This window comes from Triticum dicoccoides, chromosome 5B, assembly GCF_002162155.2.
Source record: "Triticum dicoccoides isolate Atlit2015 ecotype Zavitan chromosome 5B, WEW_v2.0, whole genome shotgun sequence".
Classification (NCBI taxonomy): Eukaryota; Viridiplantae; Streptophyta; class Magnoliopsida; order Poales; family Poaceae; genus Triticum; species Triticum dicoccoides.
In genome coordinates, this window is record NC_041389.1 from 546,215,534 (window position 1) to 546,229,786 (window position 14,253).

Genomic DNA, 14,253 nt, shown 5'->3' on the forward strand with positions numbered 1-14,253 from the left:
AATCTGCTGAATCGCTGGCTTGAACTTGAACACCATGATGCTGTCTCAGTTTCTTATCTGATTTTTTTGAGGAATTCTTCTCTGATGGTGCAACGGGAAGAAGAACTGGGAGTTCCGTTCGTGGTGGGAATCACTGGCCTTTTTCGGTGGTATATATGCTGAAGAAACACGTAGCATGCAGCTCTCCTTTTTATTTTTATTTTTTTGCCTTGAGCAGCTCTCCTTTTTGGTGTCACAGGCGAATGGAATCTCAAGGGGTGAAGGGTGAGTCGTGACCTGCAGAGCCCACCAGGATACCGTTAACTACTCCAAAAAGAGATTGTATTCAGAGGGAAAGAATCTCAACGCACATGAGCATTGATCTACTCCTGCCATACTGCCAACTTGATAGGTGAGGCGCGGATCCCGACATGCCTGGGTCATTAAGAGCATCTTTAGCAGATCCCGCATTCTGCCGACAGTTTACAGTTCGCACGGAAGCGTTTATGCAGGCTCAAAATGGCCGCGGCAGAACAAAAACTGTATCCAAACCCGTAAAATTTTAAAAAACTTGTTTCGCGCGAGAAATTTAAGCAAAAGCTCGCCGGAGCTCGCTCGCATAGATAGTTCTTCTTTACATAGTTAGTTCTTCTTCATATAAGTTCGTACACTGCATGCATATACTCCCTCCGGTTCCAATTACTTGTCGCGAGCGCTATAGAAATAACATTTTGCAAAAAGGTCCTCCCAGTTTTGAATCTTCTCCATCCTGGCCCTCGTCCCGTGGCTTGGAAGCTCCTTCGCTGCTCCGCCGTCCTTCCCCGCCGGCCGCCTACCTCCGCCCCAATCAAGAGCCTGATTTCGGCTGTTGCTGCGCTGCTCCGCCATCCGCAGCTCTGTCTCCCTCCGCCGCAGCGCCGTTGTCCTTCCCCGCCGGCTGCCTGCCTCCACTCCAATTGAGAGCTCCGTCACCGAGGTCTGCCGTTGCTGCACTGCTCCGCCGTCCGCAGCTCCCTCACCCTCCGCCGCAACTTCGACATCCTTCCCCGCCGGCCGCAGGTCCCTCGCCGGCGCCACCCTCCGCTCCAATCGAGAGCCCAAGGTCCGCCGCTGCTCCGCCGTCCGCAGCTCCTTAACCCTCTGCCGCTGCTCCGCGTCCGCAGCTCCCTTACCCTTCGCCGCTGCTCCGGCGTTCATAGCTCCGACAACTCGAATTGATCATCTGCTCCTCTTGACGTGAATTTGTGCTCTAAATACCACAAGGCTGGAGCGATTTGAACTGAAATTTTCACGTCCCCCATAAGCAATCACAAAAAGAGAGTAAGTACTCACATCCCCCATAAGCAATCACAAAAAGAGAGTAAGTACTACAGCTTGGTTCTGTTGCTCGATACCTGTGAGTAATCTGCTGCTCCTATTGATCCTCTCGACGCAGCGGGCAGCGGCTACTGTCCTCTTGATCCTTTGATGTTCCTGTCAACTGGTTCCTCTCTGTTGTGTTCATCAAGGAAATGGTGATCACACTCTGAAGACTGTCAAATCACACTCTGAAGATCACACTCACAAATCTGCAAGCAAATCAAAACCTACAGATACTAGGTTAGCACACTCTGAAGATCACACTTACTCCATTTTCAGTAGACAGTAATTACTCTACTGTATATATTGTTGAATAGTGTACATCAAAGTAGAGCACGATCCCCTCCACCGCCACAGATCTCCAGCCACCCCGGAGCCCTTGCGGGATGTGGCAGGGCATTATGAACACCCCGGAGCCGTGGGTGACAGCGAAGAGGAGGATCCGCGGTACCACGAAGCTGAGCGCGTCCATGGCGAAGTGCTAGGCGGCGCTGTGTTCTGCAGAGGAGAAAGATGCCATTTTTCCCAATGGAGTGAGAGGGGGAGCTACGCAGAGGAGTAAGCCGGAGGAGGGAGCGGGCGAGCTGCGTAGAGAAGGGGGCGGAGGAGCTACGCAGGGAGGAGGGAGCGGGAGGAAGGCGCGGGCGAGCTGCACGGAGGCCGACGATGGCGCGGCGGAGCAAGCAGAGTCACGGGAGGGGGCGAGAGCAGCGGCGAGGATCGCTGGTTGTGTCGGAATAAAGGGGTGGGTGTTTTTGCAAATTGACCAGCGCGACGAGTATTTCGAACCGGAGGGAGTATTACATATGAGTTCGCCGGAGCTAGACCGGGCCTACGCTACCGTACCACTACACTAAATTGAGCTCGCCGGAGCTCGTGCGGTAGCTGCCCAGCGGCGGCGCTCAATCGGAGTCGGAGGAGTCGAGGCCGATGTAGAACTTCGCCTGCTCCGCCTTCATCAGTCGCAGGTCAGCCTCCTTGGACGCGTGCGCTGCGACGCGGCGACGCCCGTCTGGAGGAAGAGCCTCTCGTACTCGAGCTCGCACCGGATGCGCTCTTCCATCTTCTCCTGCTCCCTCGGTGACCGCTAGAGGACGATGCGCTCGAGGAGTTCCTCCTGCCCTGGGAGGAGGTAGTCCTCGGGCCCGATGACGTCTCGGCGCGGCGGCGCATCGGGCTCTACGGCGCGAGGCGAGAGCTCCTCCTCCGGCTCCCTCTTCATCGGAATGAGCCCCGAGCTCGATGCGCCCGCGGATGAGCTCCCCGCGGATCAGGAGCCGGAAGAGGCGTGTCGGCGGCGGGCGAGCTCGCGATCGAAGTCGTCCAGTTCGCGGTGGCCGGCTATCGCGGTTGAGCCACCAACGCGCCCCCCGCTTGTGCGCGGTCTCACTGCCTCATCCCCAAAGCCGTCCATGGCTTTCGCAGGCTCGACGACGGCGAGAAATCGAACGGCGCGGTGGGAAATCGGGGGGAAACGCGGCTGCGGGGGATAGGGTTTCGACCCGCATCTGCCCCGCAAACCCGTAGTTATACTGCTTCAGGGGTAACGTTTGCGGGCTGCGGCAAAAATATTTACGGGCTGGACGAGTATACGGCTCTGTTTTGGCCAGAAAATTGGATCGAACCCGTATACTCGTTGGAATTATGCGGGTTCGTAAGTCATAGGGGTCTGCTAGAGTTGTTCTAAGGGATTTATATATGTCGAGAATTCTGATAAAACACACCACTAATCCAGTCCTACATTTCACTGTCTTGTAGCCTTTCGTGTCGAGCAGCAACGGATCCTGAGCCCTTGACAAGAAGTCCAGCTCCACTCACAGCATTACCATGGATCTGCGCCGGCCTCGAGGCTTCCATGCTCCTCTGGCAAGCCGCCCGGCTACTCGACCAGCTGTGGTGGCGGCCGAGGCGGCTGGAGCAGGCGCTCCACGCCCAGGGCCTCCGTGGCACGCGGTACCGCTTTCTCACCGGCGACGTCAACGACGACAGCCGCCAGAACAGGGAGGCATCGTCGAGGCCACCCATGACCCCACGCTGCCACGACATTGGCGCCCGCGTCTTGCCATTCCTCTACGGCAACGTCCAGGAGCACGGCCCGCAGTGCATCTCCTGGTTCGGCCCCATCCCCAAGGTGACCATCACCGACCCTAGCCTGGTCAGGGAGGTGATGTCCAACAAGCTCAGCCGCCACATCGAGAAGCTCAAGTTCCCGGCGCTGACCGGGCTCCTCGCCGACGGGCTGAAGAACCACGAGGGTGAAAGTGGGCGAAGCACCGAAGGATACTCAACCCTGCCTTCCATGCCGAGAAGCTCAAGGTATTTAATTATACTTCCATGCATTCCATGTGCGCCTACCACTTAATATTCATGGCCGTCGGCGCACATACGACCATCCTTCTGTGCAGAATAGTACAGTATAAGAGTAGCATATTTTCCTTTCGCAAAAACAAAAAATAAGAGTAGCGTATTTTTTCGGTTAACTTGTGTATTTGTTATAGGGTTGATGGTAGGCATACGAAGATCTTGTTGCGAGGCTCATCCATTTAGCTGGCCTGAAATTCTTTTTTTCTTTTGTTTTTTAAGCCGATTCATGTGGCGTGGATGTTCACCTTCACTTTGACATCGTTAATATAAGCTAGTACAGTACTATTTACTACCGCTGTAACTAAATATAAAACGTTTAAATTTTAACTGCAAAAGCATCTTATATTTAGCAACGGAGGGGAGTACTTTGCGCATACCACTCCATGCTATCCCTTAAAGAAGAAAAAGGGGAAATTAAACCCACGACTAATCTACTGATTATTTTTTCAACGGAATACTAAGCTTTGCTTAATTGCAGCTCATGCTGCCCGCATTTATTGTGTGTTGTGAGGAGCTTGTTGGACGATGGGCAGAGTGTGTTGGGCCTGATGGCTCCTGGGAGGTGGATGTTTACCCGGAGCTCCAGAGCCTCACCGGAAATGTCCTCTCCCAGACAGCATTTGGCAGCAGTTACCTGGAAGGAAGAAGAATTTTTCTACTGCAGTCCGAGCAAGTTGGGCGCCTCATGACAAGAGTTCACAAGATTATCATTCCCGGTTACTTGTAAGTTATTATCTTTTTTTTTACTTTATACATGTTATTACTTTGACTTCTCCAAAAAGCCTCGTATAAAACTCAAACTGCTCCAACAAGTACGCAAATTTTCTTTTGTTACCTAGTACTCCCTCCATTCCTAAATATATGTCTTTTTAGAGATTCCACTACAAACTACATACGGATGTATGTAGACATATTTTAGAATGTAGATTTACTCATTCTGCTTCGTATGTAGTCCATAGTGGAATCTCTAAAAAGACTTATATTTAGGAACGGAGGGAGTATAATATATAAGCCCAACTTCCCCTCCACCTACGAGAAAGTGGTTTCCTATAAACCATAAAAGTGTTACATCAGCGCAGTGCACCACCGCCGCCCGCCCACCCGCCGTTGCAAACCAAATCTGCGACCACCGCCGACCCACCACAATGCTGACCATTGCCGCCGTCCGCTGTCCACTGCTGCCACGCCGCCACCAAAACCCACATATGTGGATACCCCGTGCTCACTTTTAAGGCTGGTCATAGTGGGAAGTAAGTAACATAGTATTAGTGTCATAGAGGACTTCATTTATTAGCTTGTAGACTCATCGTGTCTTGGAAACCGTTATGTTACAGTAACATATTATGTTACCACCTCTCATTAACTACATGCCACATAAGCAAAATTTTCTTGGAGTGCGCTATGTTACTAGCTAAGTTACTTCCACTATGACTAGCCTAAGGGAGATTTTGAGGGGGCTTGTTGGAGATGCTCAACACTCATTAATGTAATAATACTACTCTTTTTTAGTACTCAGTAAAACCTTTAAAGATGTGGCTATGTCTCAGTCAACTGAGACATAATCAAGTCTCAGTCAAGTGACATAACATGTTAAAAAAACAATACAATTTTGAAAAGAGACATAATGAAGTCTTAGTTGACTGAGATTTAGCAAGACTGGAACTTTTAGTCATTGAGCTATTATGTATTGTTTAGTGCTCTAGACTCTACTTGGCATGGTTGAGCTCGCGGGTTATACAAATACAAACTAATCAGATTGCTACATGCCAGTTTAGTAATTAAATTTGGGCGGTATAACTCGGTCCAACTGAATTTTTTTTTTGTAGAAAAGATGCAGATCTGTTACAAAAGTTCATATGAAATAAGAGTCATTAATCCACATCGTTATAACTTGGGCCCACCAAACGAGCGGTTTCTAATTTATGATCACCGTGGGAATTTCTATGGAGTCTCTAATTAGTGTGTGTGTGTGTGTGTGTGTGTGTGTGTGTCAGTGTAGATACAAAGAAAATGTACTTCTCTCATATTTTTGGACAGGTTTTTTTCAGGTAAACATCCAGTATATTAATAATCTGTCATGAAAATACAAAAAAACATCATAAAAAAATTACAACCATGTCCGGGGACCACCTAGCGATGAGTACAAACACTGGAGTGATGCCGAAGGTGCGCTACCGTCATCGCCCCTCACTCACCGGAGCCGGGCAAACCTTTTTGTAAATAGTCAGGAAATCGCCGTGCTAAATCCCCACAAGATCAACACACTAGAACGATAACAATCGCTGATGAAGAGAAGCACAGATTAGAAGAATCAAACCTGTAGTCACATGAATGAAGATGGTGGCCGGCTAAATCTAGAAGGATCGATAGGAGATGGACAAAGATTGGATCCAATCCACGAAAGACAAGCACCAACTGAATCCCATGAGATCGGTCGGTAGCACACCTCTACTTGCCCTTTGACGGCGCTAATGCACAACCGGGATGGGGGCTAGGGGGGAAGGGCATTAATTCACCTTCATGAAGTCACCGCCATCTTGTCTCTCTGAGCAAGACACAAACCCTAACCAAACTCAAAACACTACCTAAAAACAGGGTAGGATCGCTCTCACCGACAATGGGTGGGGTCCCCCGTGCCTCCATGACCTTAAGGATACAGGAGACGAGGCAGACCAGCAGTGGCGCCGACAGGAGTCTGGGAAAACCCTAGTCACCTTGTTCGCTCGAGAGAGGCTAGACAAGGGTTACGGGAAGACATCATTGACTAAGTATTTGGGCATCTTATGCTAGTAGATTATAGTAATTTAGAATTCTCATAGAAGAATATGTGAGTACCAAATGATATAAAACAAAGGTTGAGGCACAACGTTCACTGTTACCCATATATTTGGTTGCTGGTTTTGTTTCCGCACCCAGATGCTTGCAAAACGAGGGCAGCAGATTCCTTCGTCAAAATAATGGCTAACCCGGATTTGGCAGGGCTGTCCTGACATCATTCAAACAACACCGAAATGTAGTACTCCGTCCGATCATACGTCTACATACATGCGTTTGAACGATAAGTAGTATGGATCATAGGGAGTACCAAAATTGTTCGCAGTCTAATTTTGATAACTTTAAACTTGTTTGTTAAGCTGGGTGCTATTGTTTTCTTCACAACCTTATTTTCTTCAACAGCTTTAAAGTGAAACTCGTATTTCTGTTAGTAATATGCATGTATTTTCTTAAACCTTATTTTCCATGCACTTCCTATGTAAAGGGTATGCTATGCCATTTTCAGGTCGTTTCCTACCAAAAATAACCGAAGGATGCATCAAATTAATAAGGAGACCGAGTCCATTTTGCACGGTGTAATTGGAAAAAGGATGAAGGCTATGCAGGATGGGGAAAGCACAAAAGATGACTTACTCGGCTTATTACTAGAGTCAAACATGACAGACACTGATGAGAATGGCCAGTCTACCCTAGGAATGTCAGCAGATGAAGTAATGGAGGAGTGCAAGTTGTTCTATTTTGCAGGAATGGAGACAACATCAATATTGCTTACATGGACAATTATTGTACTTAGCATGCACCAGGAGTGGCAGGAACGTGCAAGGGAGGAGGTTCTTGGCTTATTTGGAAAACACAAACTCGAGTATGAGGGTCTTAATCAACTCAAAATTGTGAGTATCAGACTGAAATTAATTAATATGTTGCAAAGACATGGAACTAGAGGCGCAATAACTTATTAATATCTTGTGCAGGTGACGATGATTCTTTATGAAGTTCTTCGACTATACCCACCGGGTATTGCATTCCACCGGAAAACATATAAGGAGGTTGAGATTGGAGGCATCAGGTACCCAGCTGGTGTGATCCTTGAGATGCCAGTATTGTACATCCACCATGATGTAGACATCTGGGGGGATGAAGTACACGAATCTAGGCCGGATAGATTTGCCGAGGGGATCTCCAAGGCGTCGAAGGAGCCGGGCGCATTTTTCCCATTTGGGTGGGGGCCATGGATCTGTATCGGCCAGAACTTTTCATTGCTTGAGGCTAAGATGGCATTGTGCATGATCCTTCGTCGCTTTAAGTTTGAGCTGGCACCGTCATACACTCATACACCACATTGTGTGATGATGTTACGTCCCATGCATGGTGCTAATATTAGGTTCCACACAATCTCTTCATAGTATCCTTACATACATCATTCACTTTTATATTATATATGCATGTACTCTTGTCCACGACGGTTTTTATTTATCCATTTTTGTAACAAAATTCCAACATGAGCTCTGGCTAAATTGAGAACTTGAGTTTTTTGTAGAAAAATTGACCTATTATTTATACTATGCTTCTCTTGTTGATAGAACTAGCAAGGTGATTGCATGGTTAAAATTTCATTATTTATATTTTAAGAACCATTTAGTATTTGTTTCTGTGTTGAAACTGATATAGTGCATTACATTTAAAAAAGGAGGATTACTCCCGGACTCTGCATCAGAACGGTGCATGCGTCCATCTTATTAAAAAGTGCCAAACAAAACAAAGTTCACAGTTCTGTATAGCTTGCAAAAGGAGCACAAGAAAAATGATGATACAAAATTCAGGACCGGCGAAAAACAGGAAAAGATGACTAAAGACCTATCCTATTACGGGACCGCCATCCAAACCAGTTGTAGATAGCTCGTGCTATCATCTTTCATCGGTTGCACCTGGTAACCAAAGGCTCCCTGGGGTCTGTATGAGTGAGTAATGACCACGTACGCATCCATGTTGTAGCTCTGTAGATAACCTGCAAGAAGTTTATAAGATTTTGTCTGTGAAAGATCATATCATTCTGCAGTTACATATAGCCCAAAGTAGTGCCCATATTCCTATCCGAATACGTCCCGCAGTAATTAGTTCAAGTTTAGTTAGCCACGTACCAAATAACATGCATTAGTAGAAAACAGACCTTACGTTTGCATCATTAGTCCCGGTTTGATTACGGTCCGGTACTAATGTGACCATTAGTGCCGGTTCCAACGGCTATGAGCGGTCGGGGGCACGGGCATCATTAGTCCCGGTTTGTTTTGTACCTCTAGTCCCGGTTTCTGACACAAACCAGGACTAAAGGGGCGCTGGCAGGCTGGCGTCAGGCTGGGGCCCCCATGAGCCCATTTAGTGCCGGTTTGTACCTCTAGTCCCATTTAGTCAGTCTAGAGTCGAGCGTTAGTAAGAAAAGCGGGAAAACAATTCCTCAGCTAGGAGAATAGGCAGTGCAATCGATCACGCCGCTCAATATGAGTACCGATTTGAGGGTAACCGACACTGTTAGAGCTTATGCTAGCGAGGCTGGTGTCACTGGTGAACAACTCCTAGGCGCCAAGGAAATGCATAGGGTGGAAGAGAAGGAACTAGCATGGAAATATGTCAGAAGGAACCCTCTGGTCAGGCCTGATGAGGTCCCGCTTCTATCAACATAAATGTGCAGATTGCATGACTGGTACCTGCGAGAAGTAGATAACGGGCGAGAGAGCCTCATGGTGAAAGTCAAGCAAGAGCTTTACATCAATGAAAATGATCTATTGATTGAGTTTCCAGAACTTTTTCAGTTATCCAATCAAGACGCACTCGACTAATCTCTCGTCAGTTGCTATTGTATGTTAGTGATTTCTTTATGTAATCTAAGCCTCTAGCTCAAATCGTTCATTGCCTGTAATTATCTTCACTATATTCTTTGTGTGGTATTGTGCAGAATGAAGATGTTTGAAATGAAAAGAGATCGAGTCTATGGCATTGCGTTCTTTGACCCAAATACCGTTTATGAAACTGTGTTAATAGACTACGAAGATGAGACATAGGAGAACTTGCTACGGTTTATGAAGGAACTAAATACCCAACCAGAAATACTATTTCCTTACAACTTCTGGTGAGTGTTACTGCCTTGTACTATAAATTCTATTTTGCTTACTCGATGTTAAGTGTAGTACTTGATGAGTTATGCATGCCTGCTTATACAACACATGTTCCACTGGATCTTGCTAATCATTAGAGTTGACAAGGGAAAAGTTAAAGTACTGGACTCACTAAGAAAAGACCTTGAAGAGTACAGGAACCTGAAGTTGACACTCGACAGGTAATTTCAATCATTATCGCACTATGTCGGCCTCTTTAGTTCATTTCTTGATATCAAGTAGTCAATAACTCCTTTTTTCTTAGTCGGGCAGGGTTTGGAAATGGTTCATCCGAAAGATTGTGGTCCATGGAAAAAGGAGCTGACATGGAAACTGCCCAAGGTAATTAAGTGGTACTAACTACGTCCGCGCATCTCTATAGTTCTAATTTCAATACTATTATGATGCTTGATTATTATCTGACTAAATTCTATTCTCGTAAAGTGGTGCATGACGCAGGAACTAAGGACTAATATATGTGCATACATTGTTTGCGAGAACATTCGCATTATGACCGAAAGGAGTAGAGATAGAATAATTCTTGATGTACGTACACACTATTCACATTTTTTTATCATGATCTAATATATATACACGCAACTACTATATTCATATTGATCTCCTTCTTAATTTAAAGATGAAGGAGATGCGTGGTAGGCTCCTACCAAAGGACCGTTGATACGTCTCCAATGTATCTATAATTTATGAAGTATTCATGCCATGTTTACAATAATTTTATATGGTTTTGGTACGATTTGCATGGAACTAACGTGGACTGACGTTGTTTTCAGCAGAATTACCACGGTGTTGTTTTTTCTGCAGAAATGAAAGTTCCCCAAACACCGCGAAACTTTTTGTGGATTTTTTATGGACCAGAAGAGAACCATTGGGCCAGAGCAGCACCTGGGGGGTGCCCCGAGTGGGGCACAACCCACCAGGGCGCGTCTGGGCCCCCAGGCATGCCCTGGTGGGTTGTGCCCACCTTGGTGGCCTCCCGTACCCCTTCTTCGCCCTATAAATTCCCAAATATCTCGAAAACCCTCGGGAAGACCCTATATGGGAATTTCCGCCGCCGCAAGCCTCTGTAGCCACCGAAAACCTATCGGGACCCCGTTTCGGCACCCCGCCGGAGGGGGGAATCATCTCCGGTGGCCATCTTCATCATCCCTACGGCCACCAGAATGAGGAGGGAGTAGTCCATCATTGGGGCTGGGGGTTTGTGCCAGTAGCTATGTGTTTAATCTCTCACTCTCTCGCGCGATCTTGAGATGTCACGATCTTGATGTATCATGGGTTTGTTAACATAGATGGATCATCTGACGTTTCTCCCCTATCTACACTTGTTGTGATGAATTGAGTCTTTACCCTTTGAAGTTTTGTCTTGTCTGATTGAATGTTCAGATCTGAGAACACATGATATATGTCTTGCATATGAATACCCTGGTGACAATGAGGTATTTTTTTGATTCACTTGATATATGTTATGGCACTCAACTTGCGGATTCCCGAGGTGACTTTGGGGTAATATATGCATAGGGGTTGATGCACATTTTTATTATCTTTTCTCCGATAAATACTTTGGGGCTCTCCTTGTAGTTCTTTGTGTGGATTGAGTATTATGAATCTGAAATTGTTTGATACATATCGTATAATTAACTCATGGGTACTCGCGGTGACATTGAGGTATCTAGATGACATTAGAGTTGGTTGATATGCATCACATGGTGTTATTTTAGTACGAACTCTTGATTAGATCGATCGGAAAGAATAGCTTGTTGTTATTTTAGTACGAACTCTAAGTTAAATTGACCGGAAAGAATAGCTTTGAGGTGATTTCGTACCCTACAAACAATTTCTATCTTTTGTTCTCGGCCAATAGGAACTCGGGAGTGATTCTTTATTGCACTTTGAGGGATAATTATATGATCCAACTATGTTAGCATTGTTGAGAGATTGCACTAGTGAAGGTATGCACCCTAGGCCTCATTTCCCATCATTGCAATATCATTTGTGCTCTGTTTTGCTATCTACTACCTTGCTGTTTTTTATTGTTCGCACTATAAAAACTCATATCTACTATCCATACTACACTTTTATCACCATCTCTTTGTCGAACTAGTGCACCTATACAATTTTCCATTGTATTGGTTGTGTTGGGGACACAAGAGATTTCTTGTATTTGATTGCAGGGTTGCTTGAGAGGGACTATCTTCATCATACACCTCCCATGGATTGATAAACCTTAGGTCATCCACTTGAGGAAAAATTGCTACTGTCCTATAAAACTCTGCGCTTGGAGGCCCAACACGAGTCTACAAGAATAAAGTTGCATAGTAGACATCAACCGCATACAAGCCTTTCAAGAGGAAATGACGGGATTTTTGCTTGAGCAGGTCATAGCTCCTGACGGAGAATACCATCTCACCTAATGCCTGCATGTAATGATCTGCAAATTATAGGAGAAATTATATATATATATAGGGTGGGTCTATTCTACAACTGATTGTAGAATAATATTCTACAATAGGCAAGCCCCTATATAAGGTAGTTTTGAATCGGAGAATGACCCGACCCGACCCGACCCGAGCCTCCTTCCCCGACGCCCTCCAAGGCTACCCCGCCCTCGACAGCCCTCTCCGTAGCGAGCCCCGCTTCCCCCTCGTCCACCGCCGCCGCGGGCGTCGGCGGCGCAGCGTCCCCCTCCTACTTCCGACGTCGCGCGCGGAACGGTGCGGGAAGCTGCCGCGACAGCTGCTGCACGGCGCCGCCGACGGAGGCGCCGAGGTCGGACCCGGCCAGCCCGAGCCGGCCGTCGATCTCCACGAAGGACGCGACGGCCAGGGCTGGAAGGTCGACGCCGACCGTGAAGGGGGCGACGGGGAGCTCGATGTCCAAGGGGAGGAGCTTGAGCGGCGGGGCGGGCCACGGGAGCTGCGGCGTCTGCACGTGAAGGTAGAGGAGCAGCCCCGAGACGTCATGTGCGAGGCGGTAGGCCAGGTCCTGCCTGTGCCTCTGCACACCCAGCAGCGCATCCAGGGAGATCTCCATGGATGGCGGTGGTACAGGGCGCCGGGCGGAGGCGCGCCCCGGCGTAGCGGATTAGCTTGAGCGGCGGCGAAATAGACTGGTAGTAGCCTGTGTATCCCTACCATCGAGGTGTTCGACGGGAAGTACAAAGGTAGCGGTAATTGGGAGTACATACAATATTTAGGTAGAAGTACAGAGTAGTACAACATGCGAGCGAGGAAGTACCTGCTGAGAATTATTCCTGCTAGGGACGCAGTACCATAGTTACACTGAGAGAAGTACCGAGTAGTTTGATGTAATAGTACAGGGTGTCCTTTATGCTAATTTGGTAGTCATCTTTTGCAGCTACTACTTGGAGCTGTGGAATTAGCAAGCTTAGGGAAGTGCAAAAAGGGTTCTTTGTAGTGAAGAGTAGCAGTACAGAATATCTTGAAGCAGCTGTGCAGATAAAAAAAATGCAAAACTAGCCTTAATAAAAATTGTGTAATTGAGAAGTACAAACCCTATAAGATCAAGAAGTATGAAACTGATATTCCCAAGAAGTACAAGATACATGTCGAAGGAAACTGAGTTATGTAAAATAATTTAAGAGCAATGCAATTTAATCATGTTGAGTAATACAATTTTTTTTATTGCAGAGTAGTACGAAACTCATATTCTACGGGTGCGGGGTTATTACGGGTTCCAACGTCAAGCACAAGCACGAGCTCCTTCTCCAGCGAGAGGTGCGAGGGTAAAAATGTACTTCTCTTCATCGTGGCATTCTGTGGCATTCTTTTTACTCCGACGGGCGACGAGGAGATTGAATGAAATTTTGACCTCCTGAGTGGAGAATTACGGGAAGTACAAAGGTAGCAGTAATGGGAAGTACATACAATGTTTAGGTAGAAGTACAGAGCAGTACAGCATGCGAGCAAGGAAGTACCTGCTGAGAATTATTCCTGCTAGGGAGGCAGTACCATAGTTACACTGAGAGAAGTACCGAGTAGTTTGAAGTAGCAGTACAGGGTGTCCTTTATGCTAATTTGGTACTCACCTTTTGCAGCTGCTACTTGGAGTTGTGGAATTAACAAGCTTAGGGAAGTGCAAAAAGGTTCTCTGTAGTGAAGAGTAGCAGTACAGAATATCTTGAAGCAGTAGTGCAGATAAAAATGCAAAACTAGCCTTAATAAAAATTGTGTAATTGAGAAGTACAAACCCTATAAGATGAAGAAGTACGAAACTGATATTCCCAAGAAGTACAAGATACATGTCAAAGGAAACTGACTTATGTAAAATAATTTACGAGCAATACAATTTAATCATTTTGAGTAATACAAAGAAAAATATTGCAGAGCAGTACGAAACTCGTATTCCACAGAAGTACAAGGCAAAATTGTGTTCTTTTAAAATAAATCCGAGCAGTACAACTTATTCATTTCGAGGAGTACAATTATTATTATTATTATTATCAGGCAGTAAGAAACTCATATTCCACAGAAGTACAAAGGTACATGTGGAGGGAATTTGAGTTCTCTGGAAAAAAATTTATGGGCAGTACAATTTAATCACTTTGAGAAGTACAGAAACTTCTTTATTGGCAGGCAGTAAAAAAATGTAT

The 14,253-nt window shown here is 46.3% G+C and overlaps 1 protein-coding gene and 2 pseudogenes across 1 annotated transcript; 1 reads left to right on the forward strand and 2 right to left on the reverse strand.

Annotated features, from left to right (window-relative positions):
• Positions 1-666: 666 nt before the first annotated feature.
• Positions 667-2,019, reverse strand: LOC119311492. The gene is made up of 2 exons (XM_037587119.1): positions 1,374-2,019; positions 667-1,258 (listed from the first exon to the last, which is right to left on the reverse strand). The coding sequence occupies exon 2, from the start codon at positions 1,174-1,176 to the stop codon at positions 679-681; it is 498 nt and encodes a 165-aa protein (XP_037443016.1). The 5' UTR covers positions 1,177-1,258; positions 1,374-2,019; the 3' UTR covers positions 667-678.
• A 467-nt stretch (positions 2,020-2,486) lies between these two features.
• On the forward strand, positions 2,487-7,882 carry LOC119310017 (annotated as a pseudogene).
• A 4,279-nt stretch (positions 7,883-12,161) lies between these two features.
• On the reverse strand, positions 12,162-12,674 carry LOC119310018 (annotated as a pseudogene).
• Between the last annotated feature and the right edge of the window lie 1,579 nt (positions 12,675-14,253).

Coding starts and splice junctions, on each gene's coding strand:
- LOC119311492 (XM_037587119.1), bottom strand. CDS start 1,176: ATGAACGCCGGAGCAGCGGCGAAGGGTAAGGGAGCTGCGGACGCGGAG.